At 39.3% G+C, this 25,731-nt stretch overlaps 2 protein-coding genes across 4 annotated transcripts in view; one reads left to right on the forward strand and one right to left on the reverse strand.

The window, feature by feature from the left end:
* LOC114548452 (uncharacterized) overlaps nucleotides 1-25,731 on the forward strand; it is a 336,064-nt gene that overhangs the window by 8,994 nt on the left and 301,339 nt on the right. The window lies entirely within an intron of this gene.
* gfra1b (gdnf family receptor alpha 1b) lies at nucleotides 145-23,994 on the reverse strand. The gene is made up of 10 exons (XM_028568419.1): nucleotides 23,955-23,994; nucleotides 23,299-23,607; nucleotides 22,425-22,508; nucleotides 8,664-8,842; nucleotides 8,050-8,222; nucleotides 7,750-7,859; nucleotides 5,828-5,962; nucleotides 4,692-4,891; nucleotides 1,070-1,117; nucleotides 145-485 (listed from the first exon to the last, which is right to left on the reverse strand). The coding sequence occupies exons 1-10, from the start codon at nucleotides 23,992-23,994 to the stop codon at nucleotides 348-350; spliced, it is 1,416 nt and encodes a 471-aa protein (XP_028424220.1). The 3' UTR covers nucleotides 145-347.

The raw sequence follows: 25,731 nt of genomic DNA on the forward strand, positions 1-25,731 counted from the left end.
AGTGAATGCAACACATTCAAAGAAGTGAATTTATTCACATGCTTATCAGATCACAGGGTTTAACTCCCAAAAAAATGAGTGTTCCTCAGCGTGAATCTGATTCTTGAAGTCACCAAATTGCCCCCACGAGGCATGGGAGGCGAATGAGCTGATATCTCAGCCACAGTAAACATGGACTCCTCAGATAATAATAATCCACCGTTGTCTATGATTTCGGTGCTCTTACCGTGCTGTGTTTTCTCATTTCCATTTCAAGAAAAATGTAGGTGTAGCACTTTGGCAAATGTCTAAATCTAAATGAGCTGAACCACTTTGAGAGAAGAGGGTTGATCCACAGTCCTCAGATCCTACAAAAGCTGGAAATCTTCAAGCCGTAATACTATTGGCGTTAATGCAAAGGCTAATGCCAGGTGCATACTTGAGAGTTCAGCTGCTGAGCTTCTAGCATCGGCATTGGAGTCACTAGACTCATCCAGTTGATGGTTCTGAGGGAAAAGACCAGAGTTTGTGTTACTATGAGTGGAAAGTTGACAAACTTATTTTGAAATGGATTTTCTTTTTTTTGCTGTTGGCTTCACTATGAATCTGAGATTTAAAGGATCACAATATGTGTAGATTGTTTAATTACAATCTAAGCAAATTTGGATACCAATGGCATTGTAAGTCAGGTCAGAAATATGCTGGGAATTTTTTTTACACCTGACTGAGTTGGAAATGTAGCAATTTAAAACCAAAATGTAATAAAGTGGGCATTACATTTGGATGGAACAACTTGTTACACACAGATTAATTTGTGTTTCTGCATTCGTCAGCTGTTGCATCACAAGACCTTGCAGTACAGGAAAATTCTATAAAGATATGTTTGCAGTGTTGCCTTTTACAGACTTTATCTACCAGAGAGCATTTATAAGTTTATTTTTTTACTGTAAAATGTTGAGCTCAGTGCATATTTTTGTTCTTTAAATTTAAGGGATCAGATTTCTTGTCACTTTCAAATATCAATATCTTTATCTGGCTCACAAATATTGTTTGGGCTTGAATGGAATTGACTGAATAAAACCATTCTTACCACACATTGAGCAGTATCCACTGTTAGATTTGACACCAGTTTTTGGGCCTAGAAGAAAGAAAACGTGGAGGAGAAGGCAGAGAAACATTAACTTCCATTATTTCTTTTTATTGTTTTTACTTGTCTGTCAAGATCACAGACTGGCTGATGATGGCGCAAAAATCCTCTAAAAATACATCAGACATTATTATTCATTTAGCTAGTCTCAGTGCAGTGGAATGAAGAAATTGTCTTTGTCTGAAAGTTTAACTGTGGCTAAAGGAAGGGCAGAGCCTTTAAAGTAATGCAAGGTCGAGCAAAATCATTACTGCATTGAGCCAAACTGCCACAGTAGCAAATAAACACAATGAGATTTATGATAATACTTATAGTGCCTCCCCAATTCCCATAGTTTAGACCGACATAAACCTCTTTGTATAATCATCCTCCTCGAACAAGACGTGTAAGATTCAAGGGTGTGTGTTTGTGTAAAAGTTTGTTTGTGTGAGATCCTCTGTTTGTGCCAGCTCAAGGTTATGATAGTTTAATACATTCAAACTTTTTTTTTTCATTTGACCGCTCCAAACCTTTTGAGCCACACATACTGTAAATATACCCACATACATTTGCACACACACACACAAACAAATGCACACTCACAGATACAGATGGAGTACAGAAAATGATAAAGTGACTCTATGGTGGTTTGGGAACATAATAAATACTCCACGCTTTGATTCTTAAGTAGAAAGAATTCTGTGAACCAGGATTCTGGAGAAGAGTGATTAATTGCTCTATAGGAGGTCTTTCCTCTTGGGAGGATGTTTTTACTGGTGATAAATCATATTATCGCTATTGAAAGCCAATATGATAGATAGTCTCCCTTAAAGTATGTGATATCATCTCATTTAAAAAAATATAGCCCCATAGTATTTATCAGACAAGAATAGCAGAGGTCTGAAGAAACCGTTCCAAAGGAGCTGGAGTACCTATAAGCACATTTAAGCAAAGCATGCAATTTATGATGCTAAATATCAAAATCAGCATATTGAATTGATTTTCTACAATTGCGATTGATATTTCAAAACTAATAACCATTTCCATCATGTGACTGCTATAAACATTTCTGGTAGCACTTTTTAAAGTTACAATGGAATTTCTTGTAAGCAAGGTCTCTGAGACTCATGCATACGGTGTTTAGACACATGTTGAATGAAATGAGTCAGATCTAAGAAGAAATGTCAGTTTACAGGGAAAAACCTATGACTAGTACCTGGGAAACGGTAGTTCAAATAACTCAATGGAGCTGAAAATATAGACATTTACAAAGCATGACAAGTGTGCAAACATCGTCTGATGAGGAAGATCAGATATGATCAGAATGTCCATTAATGGACCTTGTGGTGAGATTGTTTTGTCAACTACGGTTGCAAGGTCAAAAATAAACTTTCGATCTCTACTTTTGTTGGCTTTAATTTTGCTGAGTCACTTTGTGTGTGTGTGTGTGTGTGTGTGTGTGTGTGTGTGTTTTTACAAAGCTAACAGGGATTTAAGTAAACTAAAACCTCAATCTGGGGGACAGAATACAGTGGGGGAAATAAGTATTTGACCCCTTGCTGATTTTGCAGGTTTGCCCACTTACAAAGAATGCAAAAATCTACAATTTTAATCATATGTACATTCTAACAGTGAAAGACAGAATCCCAAAGAAAATTCCAGAAAATCACATCATATGAATTTATTAAAATTGATAACCATCTGATGAGGAAAAACAAGTATTTGACCCCCTGGACAAACAGCATGTTAATATTTTGTAGAAAAGCCATTATTGGCCAGCACAGATGTCAAACGGTTTTTATAGTTGGTGACAAGGTTTGTGCACATTTCGGCAGGGATGTTGGCCCACTCCTCCCTGCAGACAGCCTCCAAACCATTCAGGTTCCGAGGTTGTCGCCTGGCAACTCGAATTTTAAGCTCCCTCCAAAGATTTTCAATCGGATTCAGGTCTGGAGACTGGCTAGGCCACTCCAGAACCTTGATGTGCTTCTTCTTCAGCCACTCTTTTGTTGCCTTGGCGGTGTGCTTAGGGTCGTTGTCGTGCTGAAACACCCATCCTTGACCCATCTTCAGCTCTCTCACTGAGGGAAGGAGATGTCGGTCCAGAATTCCACGATACATGGCCCCGTCCATCCTCCCCTCAATACGATGGAGTTGTCCCGTCCCCTTGGCTGAAAAGCACCCCCAAAGCATGATGTTGCCACCACCATGCTTGACGGTGGGGATGGTGTTCTTTGGGTTGTACTCGGTGTTCTTTGCCCTCCAAACACGACGAGTTGAGGCCAAAAAGTTCTATTTTGGTCTCATCTGACCACATCACCTTCTTCCAGGCCTCTTCTGAGTCGTCCAGGTGGTGAATGGCGAACTTCATGCGGGCCTGTACATGTTTCTTCTTGAGCAGGGGGACCTTGCGTGCGCTGCAGGATTTCAATCCATGACGGCGTAGTGTGTTACCAACCGTTTCTTTTGTAACTGTGGTCCCAGCTGCCTTCAGTTGATTCATCAGTTCCCCCCTTGTGGTTTTGGGATGATTCCTCACCGTTCGCATGATCAGGGACACCCCACGATGCAAGATCTTGTGTGGAGGCCCAGACCGAGGGAGGTTGGCGGTGGTGTGGTGCTTCTTCCATTTCCTGATAACTGCACCGACAGTTGATCTTTTCTCTCAAGTTGCTTTCCGATTCTCTTGTAGCCCATCCCAGCCTTGTGCAGATCAACAATCTTGTCCCTGATGTCCGTAGAAAGCTCTTTGGTCTTGCCCATGGTGGTGATGTTGGATGCTGGTTGTTTGGGTGTCGACAGGTGTCTTTTATACAGGTAACGAGGTGAGGCAGGTGTATTTGATGTAGATAATTGGTTCGGATTGGGGCTGTGTCTTAAAGAAAGACTAACTGACTTGTAGGAGCCAGAATACTTGCTGTTTGTCCAGGGGGTCAAATACTTGTTTTTCCTCATCAGATGGTTATCAATTTTAATAAATTCATATGATGTGATTTTCTGGAATTTTCTTTGGGATTCTGTCTTTCACTGTTAGAATGTACATATGATTACAATTGTAGATGTTTGCATTCTTTGTAAGTGGGCAAACCTGCAAAATCAGCAAGGGGTCAAATACTTTTTTCCCCCACTGTATGTGGTACATCCTTACAATGATACTGCGTACACACACACAAGCCCTGTGGGCCATTTCTGATGTTACTGTGGCAACCAATTAGCTTTGACATGACAGCTTTGGAAATTTGACTCCACACTGACGTGTCATCTTTCTGCCCAGGAGGGGGGATTCTGTGCATGCCACCATAACACCATCCCTGATCCATCAAGGTGACAGAGCCAGGCGTCTGACACTCAGACACATGCTCTGAATAGATCTCTACCTGATATTTAGGTCTCAATTTAGAGTCAGGCACTTTTTGAGGTTTCTGATGACAAAATTTACACGGACAAAAAGTGCGTAAAGTAATCAAAACATGTTGCCATGAGATCAATCAGATCAGTTTTTTCTATCAAAAATATAACATCAGTGTTGTAAGTAACACAGAAACTCTCTCTTTTTAAACTCTTACTCTACTTAAAAAAACTTCACCTGTAAGGTCCCACAGATGTGATATGATGAGTCGTCATCAAGATCCAGTTTGGTCATGTCTGTCAGTGCATCCAGTGCATTATTGGTTCGCTCTTTTCCCCTCCGAGTGATGCTAGGCTCTAGTACAGTAGGCTGAATCGGGGGTTGAGGTTGCCAAACTCCAACATCAGTGCCATTGCCAAATGCCTGGATGGCATTACCTGCAAGAATAGTGTATTAATCAGTGGCATTCTTTATCCTGTACAAAATCTAGGAATTACTAGAATACATCATATAATGAAATGGAATGTGACAAAATATGAATCCAATGTCATATGTATGCACATGTAATAAGCACTATCCACCAGAATGCCCCATAAACCTTGTTTTTAATAATATAGTCTGCACATCTAACAAGTTAGCAGATGTTTGCTGTCCTTTCCGTAGAAATAAGTGAAAGTGGCATGTCCAAAAACATTTTGTTCATGTCCAACTAAAAGCTGCTTATAATTAATACTTTAGATAATTGTGTAGAGAAATAAATTACTTGACCTTTCTCAAGAGCCTTTTTAAAAGCAGTGTCTGCATATAATGGCTATGATTCACAAAAATGAACTTCATAACCGCCTGAAATATAAAGAAAACTTTTAAAATTATGTAATGTAAATTTCTCATTTATTTGACGTTTAATCAAAGATACCTTTCCATGGGCAAAATAATTTTTTTTTTTTTTTGTCTAATCTTAATCATAGTAAAAACTGATTGGGCATGATTTATTGTCAAAGCAATTTAGGACATTGTCGTTCAGTTAAAATTGCTCTTTTATACTCTTATGACTTGAAGTCTGAATGTACAAATGTTAAATGCCACTCATACTCACATATGAGTGAAAAACGAACAAAATAAATGCTCAAGACACTGTTCCTTATACAACAGTCAAAGTAACAGAAACTGTATTTGAAGGGAGAACACATGATAGACTATCATCTACTACTATTGCAGTTTCTAGTCATCATCTCCCAGTCTACAATTTCAAAAGGCCAATTTAAGTCTAGACAACAATACAATGGTCATTGTCCTATGCGGTGAAGAATAGTGCAAGGTTGGAAGGGAAAGTCATTTCTGCAATTTCATTCAGTCATTTCGTGGGAACTCACGTAGGCATCGATTGTTGGTGAAAAACTCAGCAAATCTGTCACAGTCTGGCTTGCTGTTCCCACTGCTGCCGCAGCCACACCATGGTGACAGGGTAAGACCAATGGATCGCACATAATTGGGTGTCATCACTGTACCTGCAGCATAAAGAGAAGTAAACAGTCATTGTAACTGTAGTCTCATTATCATAGTTGAAACCGTCATCGCAATTTAAACTAGTGCAATATACTGTACATATCATGAAAGACTGCAACATATCGCAATAGACATTACGAGATTTTTTGTGTTAGTTGAAAGAAAATATCAGTAGAAAACTGCTAATTAAAATGTAACTCATTATTTTTTAAGTGGTGCCTTTTATGTTCAATTCAGTGTTCAATAAAAGTGTTAGAAATTATTTCCTTTTATTTGTTTTAAATGTAACAAGCAGTTTGTTGTATTTTAGCAGAATACTGAAAGCAGCAGAACTGAGTACACTTTAATAACTGTTTATTTATCGCATGTAATATCGTTCTCGCGATATTCAACGTTATCGCATATCGCATATTTTTCTCATATTGTGCAGCCCTAGTGCTTATCATAAACAATCATAAGCCTCGCTGACTTGTACAGTATCCCCATTATTATGTGACATGGCCTGTTCAACAACATGCACATTTTTCAAAGATGTAGTGATGTCAACAAAGGTGGCAAACTGCTGCTCTGGAGAGTGTTGTTAAAAGTGTTTTAAGGGCTGCTGTTGCTTACCACCTATTGGGAGTCAACAGTGGTGACCAAACTGGGGCAAATTGTACTTCATGGGCAGAAAGTCAAATGAAACCATTTCTGGCTATTTTGTCATCTTGATTTAACTGAATAAATTTGTTGCCTTTTTATAGGAAGCATGGAGGTTGAGTAGGCTCATACTTATTAGCTGTAGAAGTACATGCAGATTTTTGTGTGAAGAGACCGAGATGAGTGTTTAAGCCATGGGGCCCCATTACAGGGTGTAACCTGTGTGAAGTAGCATATGAATGGACTAGATTAAAGTGTCTGCCTGTTGAGTTTGCAATTGGTCACTGTTGACCTGCATTTCAATCTCAATTGCTAAAACATGTTTCCTTTCTACATATTCTATCTTATAAAACAATCACTTTGCACACTTTTAATGGGTTAGGGGGTTAACGATGCATCGATCTGGATCAATATATTGATTCATTCCTCAAGGATCCAATATATAATCGATACAAAGTGAAAATATCAATACATATCATCATCTTTAAGATGTGCCTTTATTTTGAAATTCCAACTTTGTATTTATTCTTTTTATTAAAAAGAGAAGTTTGTTTTTAATTTAAATGTCTGGAAGATCTTAGTAATGAAATTTTCAAATTACATTTTTAGTTGTTTTTTTGTAAAAAAAAAAGATATGTGAGTGTGTGTGTGTGTGTGTATGTAACTGATGTGTTAAATGGGCATATAATATCGTCTTGTATCGGTTGCAGGCCCTTGAATTGAATCAAAATCGTATCGTGGCAGACTTTGTGATATCAGTAAATACTGTATCGTCCTAAGAATGAATATAATATCGTGTTGTGATATACCGTGTGATTTACACCCCTAGTCTCTGTTATCTCTTGGTGTAGGAAAGAAATCTGATTAAAGCGTTATCCATCATCACACTGCTAATAACGAAAAAAAATAGAAACACGTTTAATAGCTAAATGATTGACTTACATATAATGTCTATGATTTTTTTTTTTTAAACTTCCTTGCAGCATGTTTATCTGAATAGATTTCACAGGTTGTTGAGAAACGGGACGGGCACAAAGCAAATCTTAAGAAATACCATTAGTAGTCCAGCTATTTGTCCAGTTACCAGACTAGCTTTATAATTTATCCAGCAAATTCTGAAGCCAATTTTTAAATGATTCAGAGAACGTACCGATAAGACCTGAGTAAGACAGCAGACAGTCAGCATAGCTCTCCCTCAGACAGCCGGATACGGAGTGAGCTTCTGGCTGACAGTTACTCATGAAGTCTGCCAGCCTTGACCTAAAAACAATAGAGATACAAATCATAGATGCTAATTTCCTGATGCTGTTGTCAGATGTCAAGCTTATACTAGGCTAAGTGCTTTGTCACATTTAGAAGCAATGGTTCAATCATTTAATAGTAAAAACACACTCTAGGATAAATAAAATTAGACTGAATATCTATTAAGGATACCTATGTGCCGTTTTACCTGCAGATGTAGTTGGTCTTGCATGTGTTCTGAAGAGACAGACAGTTAGGTTTGTCTTTATCCTCATAGGAGCAGATGGGTACAATTGTTTGGCGCCGGCGTTCTGCACATGCTGTCTGATCCCCCGCTGGACAGGAGCAAAACAGCATCCCATAGCTGTATTTCGTTGGAACCTTTTTTTTGGAAAGAAAAGATAAAAAGGTGTCCATTGATATCTGCAGAATTGTCCTCTTTCTTGCGGTCTAAAAACCTCTTCAACTTCCAATGCAGCTTCCACCTGTACAAGAGTAGTTACTGTAAGTAACTTTCCTTACCCAGTTACCTTGTAGTTAAATAGTGACAAAACATGAACATAGAGACTTTAGACCCACTATGGCTTCCTAAGTTCCCAACGAAAATGGTAGCTTTAATCGGAGTTACTGTAAGCGTAATGATAGGTAACAGAATTTTACCGAGAGATTGGATTCAAAGTCAGCTCGATGTGAAATTGCACTTACAATAGCATTTCCTTCCTGTGACATGGTTGTGGTTTAGATGTTGATTTGAGCAGCAACTACAAAATCAAACACACACAAAAGCTGCAAATTGCTCTCAAAATTAACATGCTTAATTACCTTGTCAAAGAACTGCCGCAGGGCCTTGTGGCATTTGCGCTTGTTGCAGACCTCAGAAGCAGACACCCTGCTAGTACAGGGGTTGATGTAAGCCGAGCGATATTTCTTACATGTGTCATTCAGGTTGCACGCCTTGGCAGCGTTCAGACAGTTGTTCTCCTTTGTAGATGCAGGCTCAACTAAGAGAGAGGAGAGACACATAATTTTGTCATATCAGAATGATTGCTTTCCTGCGCAGGTTAAATTGTTGTTTACGCCTCATAAATGATCAGTACATCAAAATGACATAGTCGTGAGTAAATTACATAAGAGAATACAGTGCAGCCAAGAGATGTAGAAAAATGTAGAGAATTACTTGAGTCGTTTCAAATGAAAAACAGAAAGAAAGGCATCATGACAAAATATTGCCCTGAAGTGCAATTTTTTTTTAAAGGATGTTACACTCCTAATCCTCATTTTCATCATGTGTCCTGACAGTTTAACATCAACATTTCAACTTTAGCGCCAAATTATCTCTTTACACATTGCAAAAAATGTGGGCGTCACTATACAGAAAGCTGAGTTTGTTCTGAACATTCTGAAATATGAAACAAAATGTGAATTAGTTATATGCAAATAGCTTAAAAAGGTAAATGTAAGAAGATATGTGAAAATGCCCTTAGACCTAAGGGGGTTAATTACATTGCACCTGAAAAATCTCCATTTCTATCCACAGTCCTGAGAAAGTTTCTCAGTGTCTCTTAGGTGCATTGGAAAATACACTCAAATGTAGATACAATTCAATCTTTTGTGTCACTATTGACATGTGTTTTCCAAATGATGGGAAGTGACCATTAATCTTAGGGTCATTGCCAGAACAAAGCTTTACACAATGTTCAGAAATTGTCCCCTATAGCCTATATATGTTTTATGTATTTAAAACCAGTCCTCACAATCATTTACTATACGCCTGTTTGAAACTGGAAAAGAGAAATTGTATGGGAGCTGAGCTATCGCACAAATTTGTTGTATCTTTTGCTTTGGTACATGTTTGAACTCAAATTCTCCGACTAAATGGTGTACTTCAGGTTGTTATCAGATCCCCCTTTCAGACCTAATTAGGTCCGGCATTTATGATCAAACTGCTGTCTGAGCAACAGAGAGACACATTTATAGCACACTGTCCTCTCATCTCTCTGAATTAGACAAAAAATCAAACCCTTAATATTCAGAGCATTACCAAACATTACACTACTTGTATCTGTATATTCCATTGTGTGCTTGTGTGACGGCTGCTGTTTTTTTCTCATCAGAGCTTATGCAGGTAATTCTCCCTCGGACACGGCTTTGAGTTATTTTAGTCTTGCTTTGCCAGACCATCCACATGCTGCGGAGCGGAGGAAGGTATAGCTAGTCCACACGGCATTCTGGGATGGGAGAAAAACGTCCTGATTTATTGGCATTTCTTTAAACAAATCACAATCATCTTGGGTGGCGCTAAGCTGCACGGAGCTGCTGTAAAATAGTTGTGCGAGAGAAAACTCAGATTAGACAGATAGTCAGCTAGCTGTCTCAATTTACCCTGCAGAGATCTGAGGAGCAGTCAACCATAGTCCTTGGACATCGGAAATGGACATTGGCGAAAATACATGCATCCGGCGAAATTTCCTGCAGCACCGGAGCAATCCCTGAAGTGGAACGTCAAGGATATAGACTAGAGTTGCATAAACTAAGTGAACCATCTTTGCTTCTGTGCCTGTATGCCTGTCTTTCCATTATAGCACAGTAAAAGCACTTTTTGGCCAACATAATGACTCTCACATCTAATTTTTCTTATTTGTTGGTATAAAGTCCTTCCTGCTTGACTGGGTACTGCATAGTAACACAAACTGTATCCTCAGCTTCGACATGGAAGAGTGAATTCTGTAATTCTGCCTTTTGAGGTGGAATTGAAGCTCACTGCACTCTTTCATGCACCACAAAAAGAGCCATGATTAAATCTGAACCTTGGGTTAATCACATATTACAAAACCCATTACTTACATCTGACAAGTGCCTAGAGATGTGGGCTGTGATCCTTGAGTGGCTGTTTGTAGCTCTTGAGCCATAGGTGTGACAGTTCTAGCTTAATTACAGTTACCAACAGCGAAATGGTTACCTTTAGTTGTATTAAAAACATACTTTTTTTTTCTTTTTTAAGTTCTTACTCTTGGACTAAAACATGGTTGTAAATATGCCGTGTGTGTGTGTGTGTGTGTGTGTGTGTGTGTGTGTGTGTGTGTGTGTGTGTGTGTGTGTGTGTGTGTGTGTGTGTGTGTGTGTGTGTGTGTGTGTGTGTGTGTGTGTGTGTGTGTGTGTGTGTGTGTGTGTGTGTGTGTGTATGCGCATGCGCATGTAGCCTGAGCTAAGTGTGAGTAAGAAGGTTGAGCTGTAGGTCACAGTGTGACTCCAAAGACGCAACACCCCACAGCAGGAAAAGACCTTTTCCATTAGGAGCATTTTTGCATTTGATAATCTAATTTTGGGGTCACATTTTCTCTTTTTCAAGAGTACAATCCATGTTTTACTGTCTCCCAGAACCGATTCAAGTTTATGGGAGAATCATGATAATGTTGATATAGTGAAGTTCAACAATCACTTTATTCAAATCTCCCACAACAATACATGAAGTGCATCACCAGCACCTTGCTTATCAGGAATGTGATTGTTTTGCTTAACAAATGTGTGGCTATTAAGTCATGTAACATTGGCAATGACTCATAAACAGGGCTATGTCATGGTCTGTGCTTTGTTGTTGTGCTACTTGCACTGTGATTGTAATCATAAGAAAACAATCTTTGCCTGTTTCTGTAATCCAATGACTGTCTTAATGGTCATGTTTCTACAGTATAAAGTGCAGAGAGAAATGCCAGACATGTTTAAATTAATCTTTAAGAAAAATCCCATCAACTACCAAAAACTGTGATTTGTAAACAATTTTTCCTACAATACTGTTCCAACATATCTCTTAAACTTATATAGAGTATACATTCATTAATTTAACTAAAGATTATTCAAGTTAGTCTATTGACCTTGCAGTGCATACCAAGAACTGCAATCCTATATGTCCCCCTGAAATATGACCTATCTTGTTAAAAGGCCTACAGGCTTAAGAAAAAAAACCATTTCACTCATCCTTCTTAAGTTGCACCCCCTGAGCAAGACCACCATGTTGCCATTGGTGTAGACCAAATAAAAACCAGTGTAGCAAACACTGGAATCTGACCCTTTGACTTCTAATAGGTTGATACAAAAGACCTTTTGAAAGACCGCCAGTCAGGTAGGGTTAAATATGAATCTCAAATAAGAGGTTAATTATGGTGTCCTGGGGGTCTGCGTCCACTAAGGTAAATGTAAGAATATGAGAAGCAAACCATTCTATTTGACCCATGGCATCTCTGTTATGGCGTTTTTCCATTACATGGTACCTGCTCGACTCGCCTCGACTCGGCGCACTGTGCATCCCTTTTCCATTGCAGATTTTAGTATCGCCTCAGCGTGGCTGGTCGTCATAGCGACTGCCGTGGGCGTGGCTTGGTAGCGTTGCATTTCCCCCAATGATTTCCCCCGACTCAATTCCTGGTTCTCCTTCTCCGTAAACAACATGAAATCAACAAGATAGTTAACTTTTACTACTCCAGATTTCCCACCGTGGTCAGAAAGAACAGGGGAGACACTTTGTTTCTCTCACTATGTGACTCTAGAGTCACTACTTTTAAAAATGCCGTCTGTCGCTAGCAATGCAGTGATCAGTGATGATTCTTTCCGACCAATCTGTAGCCTGCAGGGTTTCACGTCACCTGTTCGGCTCGCCTCAGCTCACTTGGAACCTCGACTGAGGAGGTACTAAAAAAAGTACCTGTTAGCAGGTACCAGGTATTTTTTTTTCGTAATGGAAAACCAAAAAAGGCGAGTAGAGTCAAGGCGATGCGAGTAGGTAGGTAGGTAGGTAGGTAGGTTTGATCTATACAATGTCAAAAAATATTTAAATCGCAAAAAGACTTTGACATAACTAAAATCGTACCAGCAAACAACACTGCAAATGTGGACCACATTAGATTGTGTGCCAGATGAGAATGGTGCTAAAGAAAAACGCCTGAACAGGGCTGCATTGTTTGCAGCATCCAAGCCTCGTGCATCTAATTGTGCAATCCCCTTGTTTCTTTTTGTTTATGTCTATAGATGCAGGCTTAGATGGATTAACCCTCTCTTTGCACAGGATACATGAAATAAAGAGCTCCAGCAGAATGTCCTGGACTGATGCCACCATTAAACATGGGGGCAGTGAGGTCAGAAGCAGTAGAGCTGATCCTTAAACCTCTTTTCTCTATAGGGTTTAATTCCAGTGTCACAGTTCTGGATAATAATGTTCTGCCAAGCAATTGCTCAAGCCTACTTTTTCTTTGTTCTCTGGATGTTCTAATTCAAGAATATGGATAGGAACATGTGGTCATGGAATTGCTCTTTTTTTATCTGCGTCTGACATGTAAATCCTCCCATATCCATGGTACACAGATTATAGTAATACAGAGTATTAGTGTGACCCTCAGAACAAACCTCAAGAGCCAGCTGTGTGCATGGAGATCTCGAGGCAACTCTGGATTACTTTGAAGCCCAGTGCACAGGGTCAGTTAAAACTATTAGCTCAGTCCATGAAGATGATCAGCATTTTTAGGTCATGCCACTGAGAACAAAGCCACAGAACCAGAGTGTGTGTTAGTTTAATACATATTGAATGGGTATCAGGGTTACTGATTTTTATAAATTGATTTAATTGTCTTTTGACTTTTCTGTTTGTAACTGTTTTTTAAGAGGGTCTAGTTAAGCATTCCCTAAAATGCAGTTATACTTTCTCAATATTTTGTTTTGTTGAATCAATATTATTAGTCTTACATTCCCTCTGTACCATTGTCTCCAAGTAATATTAAGCCACTTTTTTATGCAGATGATGCCTAGTTTTTTGTGACACACAGGGAGGTGAGTTTATTTTCTCAGAGGTCAAAGATGAATGACAACTGTGTTGCACCTGAGTTCAGCCATATTGCAAGCAACAGTGGGTGTAGATTATGTATATTTGACATGTAATGTTTGGACAAAATGTCTCAACCTCTCTTGATTCTACAATTTATTTTAATTGTCCCCAAAATTAGCCATACCAAATACTGATATCCACAACATAACTATATTGCGGAGCCTCTATATGCAATGGTCAAAAATCCTCTTCCCAATGTATCACTGCCTTATTTAATCCTTTTAAACTAATACCTTTACTTAGTGCCCTCTTCATCATCTCCCATAATGGAAAGAAAACCGCAGTGGTCAGGCCCCACTCCTTCATGGCACCCTGCCTTCTATCAGGCTTATTGCCAGCGTCACTAAATCCATGCCAGTGTCTCAGTATTTATGACCAGACCCAAGACCCATTCATTAAGTGCACCTATGTAATTAGCAAAATCTCACTTAGTTTATACTGCACCAGCTATTCTTTTTTCTTCTTCATTTAATCCTCTTCCATCCTCTGTCATTCATCCTGTACTCATTCAGAAGTGCAATACCCTCTGCATTGCTCATGTCTGCAATATTAAGTATGATTCTGATATAAGATATGGTTAACATTAAGGCTGAGCAATTTTATCGATTCAGCGATATAAATCGATATTTTATTCCCCAAGAAAGTATTGATTTTTATGTCGCGAGTATTGATACATAAGTCCCATTCAAATCCCCCGTGTTCTTTTCCCCCGTTCACGTTGCAGGAAGAGCGATTTGGTCAGCCAGCCGCTAGTGTCGCTGTAGAGCAGCCAACGTCAACTGGCGGCCCGCCGCCAAAGCTTTTAGTCTGGCCCCCAGAATAATCATGAATTCACAAAATGTAAAGAGGAAAAAATGTGTTCTGTTATTTATCATTTCAAGCATTTAGAGCAAAAACCCAGCCCCCTGTATTTACATCTCTATTCAGATGCCGGGATTTTCTACATACTTATCAATGCACTTATCAATGCACTCACCTGTGTAGACCGGCATAAACATGTAGAAAGCGATATTTCAATCTGCTCAGTCCACCGCGCTGTTTTACGCAACAGCTCTACTCTGCAAATAGCGATTTTTTTTACAAACAAGCTAAAACAAAAGCTGTCGGTTTTTAGTCTAACTGGTTAAATTAGGTTGCCAGGAATTTGGAAATTTTGACAAATTCTTGTAAACCTCACTGCTGGCTGAACAAACCAAACCCTCTGCTAGAGCGGACAATCTGGAGCTACTTAATATGCACGTGAATGACGCGATCGTTATGTTCGAGTGATGATGATGATGATTGTATTATTTTTCAACAACATCGTTTCATTGCAAATGAGGCATACATGACGAGTGCATAGCCTGCTTATCAGTCCATTCATCATTAAAGCTGGGCTTCTGGCTTTTCCACGTCAACTTTTTGCTTCAGCCTCTTTGACAGTGACATGTTTACCTGACAACAGCCTTTTTTTCTGCAAGCATTTTCCACCAATCAGGATGCTGCATACTACAATAATTTTTCCATAATCACAGACTTTAACCATCACTCCTCAGTGAACTGCCTCCTAGTCTGAGATCTTTTTCTAGTTAAAGAGCCAGTTATCATTATGGAGTTTCCATGTTTTTTAGTTTTGCTCACACTAATAGGCCTACATGTAAAAAAATAAATAAAAAAATAGCATTAATTCAGTAAGAAAGTGAAAAAGAATATGCGTATTAGGTATAAATTCATTTTATTTTATTTGAAAGTCCGGCCGCCACAGTGCCAGAAAAAAATGTAGTTGATTATCCCTGCTGCAGACTCTGTCCAGTCAGAGACATATACTGTGTAATTGATGTTTTCAGTTCAATTAATTAAATCCAAGTAAATGGAACACTCACAAGATGTCGCCAAAATCACTTGGTCCCCTTTAAATCTTTCAGAAAATGATGTAAGTGTATCGAATTATATCGAATCGTATCGATGGCCGAATATCGTGATATATTTATCGTATCGTGAGCTAAATATCGTATTGTATCGTGAGATTAGTGTATCGCTACAGCCCTAGTTAACATTGAGTTAAGGTTAAGATTAGGGAATGACCAATTATTGGCCTCGCCGGTTATCTGGGCCGATATTTGGCAATTTGCAGATTATCTGTATCTGTGTTTGATTTTAACGATAACCGATAAAGTTAATGAATGAAAAAGTGCACTACTTTGGCTCTGCTACAGCTCTGTAAGCAGTCTGCAACACCTGCAATAAACTGTTAGCATGTTTAGACTTCAGGAAGCTATTTTAGCTTTTATTCATTGATTTATTTTACTGTGTATTATGTTTTGTGTTTCAGTTTTATTACATACTTGCCTGAAGCATTAAAGGTCCCATGACATGGTGCTCTTTGGAGGCTTTTATATAGACCTTAGTGGTCCCCTAATACTGTATCTGAAGTCTCTTTCCCAAAATTCAGCCTTAGTGCAGAATTACAGCCACTAGAGCCAGTCCCACAATGAGCTTTCCTTAGTGTGTGCCATTTCTGTGTCTCTAGCTATTGAGGAGGAGAGGGGGGGGCAAGGTGGAGAGTGGGGGTGTGGCCTTGACCAACTGCCACTTTCTCTCTCTCTCATGGGTGGGCCAAATTCTCTGGGCGGGCAAAGCAGAGAAAGGGGAGGTAACCTTGCTCCTTATGACCTCATAAGATCGGCCCATCTGAGCTTTCATTTTCTCAAAGGCAGAGCAGGATACCCAGGGCTCGGTTTACACCTATCACCATTTCTAGCCACCGGGGGACCATAGGCAGGCTGGGGAAACTTATATTAATGTTAAAAAACCTCATAAAGTTTGGCATTTTCATGCCATGGGACCTTTTAAAACAAACTTTTGTGTTGGAGTTTGTAACATTAAAAAATGTTAATTTTGACTAAAAGATTTTCATTTTTAATGTAAATGCATATCTGTTCAAAATATTGGTTATCGGCTTCATTAACTACTACTGGTATCAATATCGGCCCTGAAAAACTAGTATTGGTCGATCCCTAGTTAAGATGACTCGACAATATACATTATAATGCTATAATGACTGCAGGATATGGGAGTGAAAGCAGGTACGAGCCTAATGGTTGCACCTGTTGATGCAGTGCCTGAGTAGTTAGTAGTTAAAACTATGAACCTGTATATTTATGCACCTATACATCAATCTGAAAGATGTAAGGAAAGCCTGGGGCACTGAGAGGATGTGTATGTCACTGTCAATGTATGAATGTGTGCAGGGTGATTTGTATGTAGATGAGGGTCTCGATGCAACAGACATGCAAACTGTAAGAATGATTGTGTGTGTACGTGTGTGTGCGCGTGGGTGCAGGGTGTGGTTAGCTCACATCAAATAATTCCATGCCTGACCGAAAACATTATTCTGTGTTACCTGCAGCCTACAGCGTTTTATTTTCTTATCTCAAAGCCATGATTAGCCATTGCCCGCATCACCCAAGGTTGCATATCCACTTTGATGAGGTATTTGCTCCATGACATTCTTGCCATGATTCATTTGATCACATATTATTTTTATTTTGCATGATGTGGCCAAATCAAATTGTCAAAACGCAGTAGCAAAGTAAGTTTCAGGTATGTTACACCTTACCAGTTCATGACATGTCCCCTCAACACAAGAGTATTTACATTGTCTTTTCACAATAAACTACTCTCAGCACAAACTGAAATTGTGCTGGACTTGATATTAATTATTAATTGTCATTTGTACAATTTGCAATTAATTTTCACGCACCAATGGCAGCGGGCTACCATGCAAGGTGCTGGCCTGACCATTGGGAGCAATTTGGGGTTCAGGATCTTGCCCAAGGACACTTTGGCATGTGCTGAAAAGTATGTGCAATTTTAATGCAGTCCAGTGAACTATTGACATGCAATTTTCCAAATCTTAAGTATTATGAAATATATTGATATCGGGAGAAGGCCTTTTTACTAATTTTTTCATGTTGCCCTCTATAGTCATTAAATACATTTTCTGTTGCATTCTACATAATACCATCAAACATACAAAATATTGCCACACTGTAAATACGGTGTGTCATGTTAGAGGTGTCCATTCAACATCTTAGATTACAGTTTATTTAACAGATGTTGGCGTTATTGTGTCCACCCCTTGGTACAGTTTGCCCTGGGTGCAGCCAACTTTAAGTGCTTCATGCACTGTTCAGATATCTCATGTTCTATGAAACAATCCTATTATGCATTCTATTAAGAAGAAGTAAAATATTATAAGCTTAATGATAAATAGAACGGTTTCACTTCATGTCACTAAATGTTTTAATATTTGATCACGCAGCATCTAAGTGAATTTCAAATTTATAATCCACAACTTGTGTCTATTATTGGATTACGAGCTCCTTCTGGTTAACTCAGTTGGAATAAATTGTGTTATTCTGCAGTCACAGAGGGGCAGAAAGAAAACGGAGAAGTGTGTGTGTGTGTGTGTGTGTGTGTGTGTGAAAGGAAATGCCTCCAGATGATTCACTGATATGGCTGAAAGCAGTCTTGTGTAAAAGAATCAGCAGATTAAAAGTGTTTCTTCTACTCTGATGTTTAGCTGGAGCAGTTTGCTCATATACAGTATACACAGTGCACAGGCAGGCCAGGGCCAGTGGCAGAGGACAAAGACTACAGAGGATGAATCTGTTGCTTCAGGCAACTAGACCCACTGAATTATTCTGGAGATCTTTGCAATGGAAAATCATCATGCCAGGCTTCATCTCTTGTTCACCGACTTGATTCTCTGTAAAACTACTGATGAGCTACGAGGATAGACTGGGAGGAGAAGGATAGGTATTGGGCTCAGTGGTAGGGCCAGTACAAGTGATTACCTCTGCCAGAGTGGCTGCTTACATGTAAATTGAGAAACTGGCTGGAGGGCTTTTTGAAAACTTCTGAAGTTTGTCATTCTGAAACTATAAACATTTATGCAGTTAAGAAAATGTGCTGTGATTCATAGTGGTTATAGCATCATAGGAACATGAGTGTCAGGAGTTTATTGAAATATAGTACAAGAGCTGTGTCTGTATAGAGACATGGCTATATTCTTAAAAGCTCTAACACTGATTGACATATTCACGTTCAAATAAGCACTGGATGCAAATATAGTGGTTTTAAGTGTTCTATAATTTTCAAGGGGAAGCATTGAGAACACACTAAAAGGCAGAATGAAATTAGTGTGTAGAGTGTGACTCCAAAGATGGGATGTAATCTGTTCTTGTACCACTGGTTTCAGACTTGTTGAGGAAATGCAGAATCAGTTCATCTTGTCTCTAAAAAGTATCTTACTTATACTGTAAGTTGGGAATGTGATTGTACAAGACATACCCAGCAGAAGTTCTTCCTCTTCTTAGCTCTCACTATGGAATCACCTGAAGTTGTCTTTAGCTCAGTGGAATGTAGGAATTTGAGTTTTCCTTGTTGGTGGCCTTGAGTACCCTGGTAAATAATTTTTAAAGACATAAACAATGTGTTGTACATAAGCTGTTTTCCCTTTGTGTTAAGGGCAGTTCTCCCATCGTTCCCTTAGTCTGCACAACAGCATTGTGTTACATCTCTGAAAGGCACTTGTTCATTGATTTCTAAATGATGCAGCCTATAATTTCAGCTGTTCCTGGAGACTATATTCTGGCAGTTATTGGCTTGGATGTTACACCTTTTAGTTTGAATTAATGTTTTAAATACATAATAAAGCTTTCTGCAGAAGCCATAAATGATGAAAAGTGACAACGAAGGTAGTACTCAAAACAGAAAGGAGTCCTACTACAATAGTAGTCGAGTGGGAAACTAATTATGGTGTCTTTGTTTTTTAGCCATACTCATAGCATGGCTCTATGGATAGCAATGCCAGTCTGCCGGTCAGTCAACCACTTTGGTCCAGACTAAAGTATTTTAACAACTACTAGATTAATTGCAATAAAGACATTCATGGTCCCCAGAGGATTAATCCTAATGAGTTTAGTGATTCCCTGACTTAACCTCTAACCTTGACAATTTTATTATTATATATATTTCTTTTTTATGTGAAATATTTTGACTATTGGCTAAAAGAACTATTAGATGGATTGCCATGAAATCTGGTGCAAATGTTCATGGTTCTTGAAGGATTTATAATCACTTTGGTAATGCCAAACTAATGACATTCCTATCAGCCTCAGCTGTACTGTGTTTAGTGCTAATTAGCAAATAGTAGCATGCTAAATTAAGATGGTGAACATGGTGAACATACCTGTTTAACATCAGCATGTTAGATTGTCATTGTGAGCATGCGATCTTAACACCGTTAGCATAGCTCAAAACACCAGTGTGCCTAAGTACAGAGAGCTGCTGGAATAGCTGTAGACTTAGTCTTGTTGATATCTTGCTAGATATTTACATTTAGTAATGTCATTTATATGAAAATGAGAAAACTTTGCAAAACATGTAGATTTAAAGCTATTACATAAAATTAAATCAAATCAAAAACAGGATTGGAGGAAGGTTAAAACTATTACATTTTGTTGAAACTTATTTGAAATAAAAATTAATTAAATGTATAGTAACACATACTCTGAACATATTCAGCCATTCAGAGTAGTGAGCATCATGTTTTAGCCAGCCTGGTCTCAAAGAATTCTGTGAAATGATCACAAACTGTTAACACCGCATTACGTGGTGGTGGCATGGAATGTGTGAAAATTCTGTGTGGCCACCACGGAAAACGATGCCTATGTAAGGTCAATGAGAAGATGACGTAGCATTAGGAGCGACTACAGTAGCGAGTAGTATGAAAGCCCGAAAATCTCCGTAGGGAGGTTGGTTGGGGAGGTGGATGTGTCAAACACAGGACTTTCACCCAGGACACCGGGGATTGTGTCCCGTGCGTCAGGTTTTTGTAAACCCAACCGTCCCGTTCTTCTTTTCCTAAACCCACCCGTCCCGTTGTTGTCCCACGTGTCATGGAAACATAAGCCCACCCACGACTTTTTCCTTAACTTAAGGGCCCGTGTTCATTTCACAGAATTCTTCCGTGGGCCCATCATGGATTTTTTTGCGATTCCGTGATTTTGAGTTAAGGGGCCGTGTTCATTTCACTGAATTCTGTGAGATCATGTTGGTTTTAGCAGTTGACCCATGGGATATTGTGGACCATTCTATGCTGCTCTCATGTGCATTATTTTACACTGTGGATTGCCTGAGGCCCTGCTTAGTTGCAGACAGGAATGAGGTCACTTATGGCAAATGGATTCTTGATATCTAACACATTCAGTGATTTATTTTTTCTTAGAGCCTTTGGCTGTTTACACTCCTATACATTAAACGGGCTACTCAGCTCCAGCTTCATCTCTCGATTTATCTGCTCACATACACATCAAGATTTCTTATAATATGATAGCACTTAATAATGATAAAACACAAGTTAAACTGGCATGTCTTCAGTATTCTAAGTCATTGACTTTGATAGAAGAAACCATTAGCAGCAGATTAGATTTTTGAATATATCTTAATAAAGATTAAAACATTTCACATTTGTTCAGTGGGATCTGCTGTCTCTTCTAAGCTACATCAAGCAAATTATTTCTTAAAAAAATTACCTGCAGATTTCATGCTGCTTTTTCATTTCCGCCTTTTAATAATCCTGGATTTGTTTTACTTTTAATAGTATTCCCATTATGTAAAAGCCTCATGAACCCTTAACCACTTTTCCAATTTCTGTTTTCTTGCAATTCTTCTTAGTCTCGCATTGCTAAACCGATATATGCACTATTCCAGCACTAGAAAGAAATCCGAATTCCAATAAATTTGTCTTTACTCTCGGTTTGAAATACAGTTAGCCATTATGTCACTGCTTGTGGAGCAGAGACATTTTGATACACTAAGTGGATTCAATCACAGTGAGAGCCAGACAGAGCAAAGGAGAGACAGAGAGAGAAAGAATCAAATGACCATTTTTTTTTCACTGAAATGGTAGCTGCACTGTGCAGCAGACACCCTCCTCCAGCCAGAAAGCCCAACACTGAAGAGTGCCAGAGAGCGCTGCACTTGTCACACACACAGCTCTTGTTCTATCAGTGTCATTGAACGCAGACAGATGGTTAATTGCTTGTGTGTGTGTGTGTGTGTGTGTGTGTGTGTGTGTGTGTGTGTGTGATATTTAAATCTGGGCCTGCCTAGGTGTATGCTCCCAAGTCCACCTGCACTCTATTAACATTTGAGGACACATATGGCATTTAAATTCACAACAACAAACTGCAAGCAACATTTCTGCTTTCTTTTTTTTTTCTAATCCAGGCATTTCGCCCTGCAGGCTTCTGGAGCTTGAACAACACAGGCTTTACTCTAAAAGGATAATTAATTCAAAACTAGCACATAAATGCTACTTCCAGCAAAATTACTGTGACAGTGGAAACACATGCAAACCCCTCATCATTGCTTTGAGAGCTGAAAGTGAAATATACTAAATTACTCTGCTTTGTATACGGTGGGTCACAGTGGCAGATAAAAGCTTTTGTGATGGATAATGGGCGTTGAAAGCTGCAGCCTGAAACCAGACAGCAATAGAAAAGAGTGGTTGTCAAATAGTGACAGATTTGTACCGGTGATGTGGTGACTTAAGCTGGGTTTAAAGCACAACTGAGAAGTAATGGGTCTATGTATGCAGTGACTGAACTTTGCGCAATGTCCAAACCTAAGGGGTGTCGGCAACGTAAGAAGCAGCATCTTACCAGCTATGATGGGGGCCAGGCGGAAGATATCTGAGAGCCGGCTATTGACTGGTTCATATGGAGAGTAGTCTAGCAAATCATTACCTGCATGGGGAAAAACAAATTCAACAATATGAGCTGGAAAAGGTGTGTATATGTATGTTTAAACATAAATTATGTTGTGTGGGTGGATGTTATTGAATACTCTTTAACATATCAATTATACTAAATGGGTAAATGGGTAATATCTGTTAATTAGTTAATTAATTATTGTTTTGTAAACAATAATATGTTAAAAACAGAAGTTATGAGCAAGGCTGACCTTAGGTTCACTTTGTTACAAATACAATTATCTCTATCTCAGAAAGGGTTAACACTGGGTTCTGACTGTTTCACAGGAAAAGGATGATTAAGTCAATGTTATCGAAGTACAATTACTGAAATACAAGTTTCAGGTACCTACTTTCCTTGTTTGTTTCTCTTTTTAAGATTACATTTTGGACATATATAGTATACTCCACTGCATATATCTGACCATTTCATTTTCAGTTTCAGATTTCACAAACAAAGCATTCAGTATGATAAGCTTATAACAATACTGCATCACAGAATGAACTACCTACAAGTAAAATAGTTCCACTTGCAGCTACAGCATTGAAATACTGCTAATTACGCATTCATGCTTAATAATTACCAATTTTTCGTTTGATAAGTACATTTTTCTGATGACATTTCTGTACTTTTACTTGAGTACAAATGAATAATTTTAAATGCATTACTTTGGCTGTAACGGAGTATTTCTTTTACCAAGTAAAAGGATCTGATTACTTTTTTATTTTTTATTTTATAGTAAGCTCAATCAATCAAATAACGATTATAAGTTTGCTCTGCATACCCTGTAAACTCTGAAATATGCTCCAAAAGATCCGGAGACAGTTCTTCTCCTTCTTCATGCCTCTTCTACACCCGCAGTTATTGAGGGTGCTCTGCTTCATGGCATCTATAGCGCTGCGGCACTCTCCCTGCGCCTCCGTACCGGTGACCGCGCTGAAGTTGTTTTCCCTGCCCGCCACACACTGCCTCATCGTCCGGTACTTGGTGCTGCAGCTGTACTCCTTCAGACATTGTTCACTGGCCTTTACGCAGTCCGGCCGCGCGGGCCGGGAGGACGAGCTGCCCTCGCCCTTCAAGGTGAACACGGAGTCTGGGAGTTACAAAGAAGGAAGTCAGAAAGATTTGTGCGCACGATGTGAACTCATTTGTTGATTGTTCTACACACAACAGGCTATAACCGATTAAACCGATTTTTTTATTTGGAGAGACTACTTTGCATTGTTGCCAAATATCACAAAGATGCATCCAATAGGCTACGCAAGCATTAGACAAACTTTCTGCAATCGTGCCTCAACAATCAGAACAGATCCAACAAATGAACATCTGTCAATGTGTGCGTGTATTGAGTTGAACTGCAAAAGGAACACGAGCCGTTTTAAAAAGACTATATAGCTATTGCAGCCGAAAGATAGAAATCAACATGCATGCGTGACTTACCCGGGAAGGACAATATCATGACAAAAGTTGTTAAAATCATTGCGCTTCAGAAGACTTCGTGTAAGGCTTATAGAGGTGTTTGGGGATTAAAATAAACTTGTCAAACAGATCCGATTTTCTTCCGGTTGCACATAATGTGGGTTCAGGTGATGATGCATCCTGTAGATCCAACAGTGAGAATCCAAACTCTCGACCCGAGTCCAGCAGCTAAAACCACAGCTTGCGAACCTGCCGGAGTTTCGGACGACTGGCAAAAACACGTGAGACACAGAGAGACGCGCTGACGGTAGATCATTTCCACTTCACTCTGCTCCCATCTACTCTTCTCTTGGTCCGCTGCTCCGTCACACAGAGAGCGCGGGTGGGTTTGATTCCACTCAGGAGCTGTCAGAGGGTTGGAGGACCAAACTTTACAGCCGCGACCGAAATGAGTGAGGAAATCGCAGTAAAACTCTAAACCATAATCAGTCCAACTTTAATAAAGGAATGAATTCAACTTTGAATGCCCATCAGTGCCCTGGACGGACTGTGTTTAAATGTTACATCCCCAACATCAGGAACAATCCATTCCGTTTTGCAGGTGCGAAGGCAAAATAACCCCGTTTGATCCGGACGGTCCTCCACTCTGATGACGAACTGAGAGGCTCGGGATGCAATAAGGCGTGAGGGCGTGACGTCATGCGACTATGCGCACAATAACCTTAATAAACACATTAACAGTATTCAATTTATATCCGACTGCTAAGACAGTCCAAACTAATTGATGGCCAGCAGCGAGCATGTTACATCTGTAAGAACATTTCAGCTGGATCAACTTTATGTATCAACTCTGTGGAAAATCAACATTTATAATAGCCCATTATATATTTACAGTATGTAACCTGCAGGCTTGCACAACACCAGAATCTAACCGATTTCCTATCTAACAGCTACATTGCAGCAATTTATAAATGTCTCAGTATTTCACTGAAGGCAGTTTACAGTAAGTTTTTGTCCTCTCAGCTGTTATAGAAACTAGCCTGCAGAACTTTAAACTGAGAGCGTGGGTAGCCTACAGTTGTTTGTTTTTGTATGATCTTTAAAAGTTTCAAGTTATTTCAGTCCCTCAAAATGAAAGTGGTAAGTGGAATTGGGCAGAAAATAATCATTTTGCTTCTTTATCTGAAATTGTAGTTACCATATAAATTGTGATGACTGTTGACAAAACTTTTTCCATCAAAGTTTGTTTTTCTGCACTGAAAAAAAGATAAATCATGTTTCAAGAATGAGACATAGCACTCAAGAATTTACTGGGTATAGAATTTTGGGAGCTTGCAGCTTGCGTTGCTGCTATTTAGATGCCAATATAAATTTGTAGGCAACCTCCCCTGAAAACAAGACCACCTGTGCTAATATGAAAATAAATGAAACTTCAGCCTTAAAGGTCCCATGACATGCTGCTCTTTGGATGCTTTTATATAGACCTTAGTGGTCCCTGAAGTCTCTTTCCCGAAATTCAGCCTTGGTGCTGAATTACAGCCACTAGAGCCAGTCCCACAATGAGCTTTCCTTAGTGTGTGCCATTTCTGTGTCTGTAGCTATTGAGGAGGAGAGAGGGGGGGGGCAAGGTGGAGGTGGGGGGTGTGGCCTTGACCAACTGCCACTTTGCTCGTTTGAAAGCCATGATGTCTCTCTCTCATGGGTGGGCCAAATTCTCTGGGCGGGCAAAGCAGAGAAAGGGGAGGTAACCTTGCTCCTTATGACCTCATAAGGAGCAGATTCCAGATCGGCTCATCTG

Source organism: Perca flavescens, chromosome 21 (genome assembly GCF_004354835.1).
Source record: "Perca flavescens isolate YP-PL-M2 chromosome 21, PFLA_1.0, whole genome shotgun sequence".
Classification (NCBI taxonomy): Eukaryota; Metazoa; Chordata; class Actinopteri; order Perciformes; family Percidae; genus Perca; species Perca flavescens.

What these genes read in the sequence shown, in the direction of transcription:
- gfra1b (XM_028568419.1), bottom strand. Translation starts at nt 23,994, where the DNA reads ATGATTTTAACAACTTTTGTCATGATATTGTCCTTCCCGG. An exon ending in CATGATATTGTCCTTCCCGG is followed by an intron (nt 23,608 to 23,954) that starts GTAAGTCACGCA and finishes TGTAACTCCCAG; the next exon opens with ACTCCGTGTTCACCTTGAAG. An exon ending in GTCTTACTCAGGTCTTATCG is followed by an intron (nt 5,963 to 7,749) that starts GTACGTTCTCTG and finishes TTTATGCTGCAG; the next exon opens with GTACAGTGATGACACCCAAT.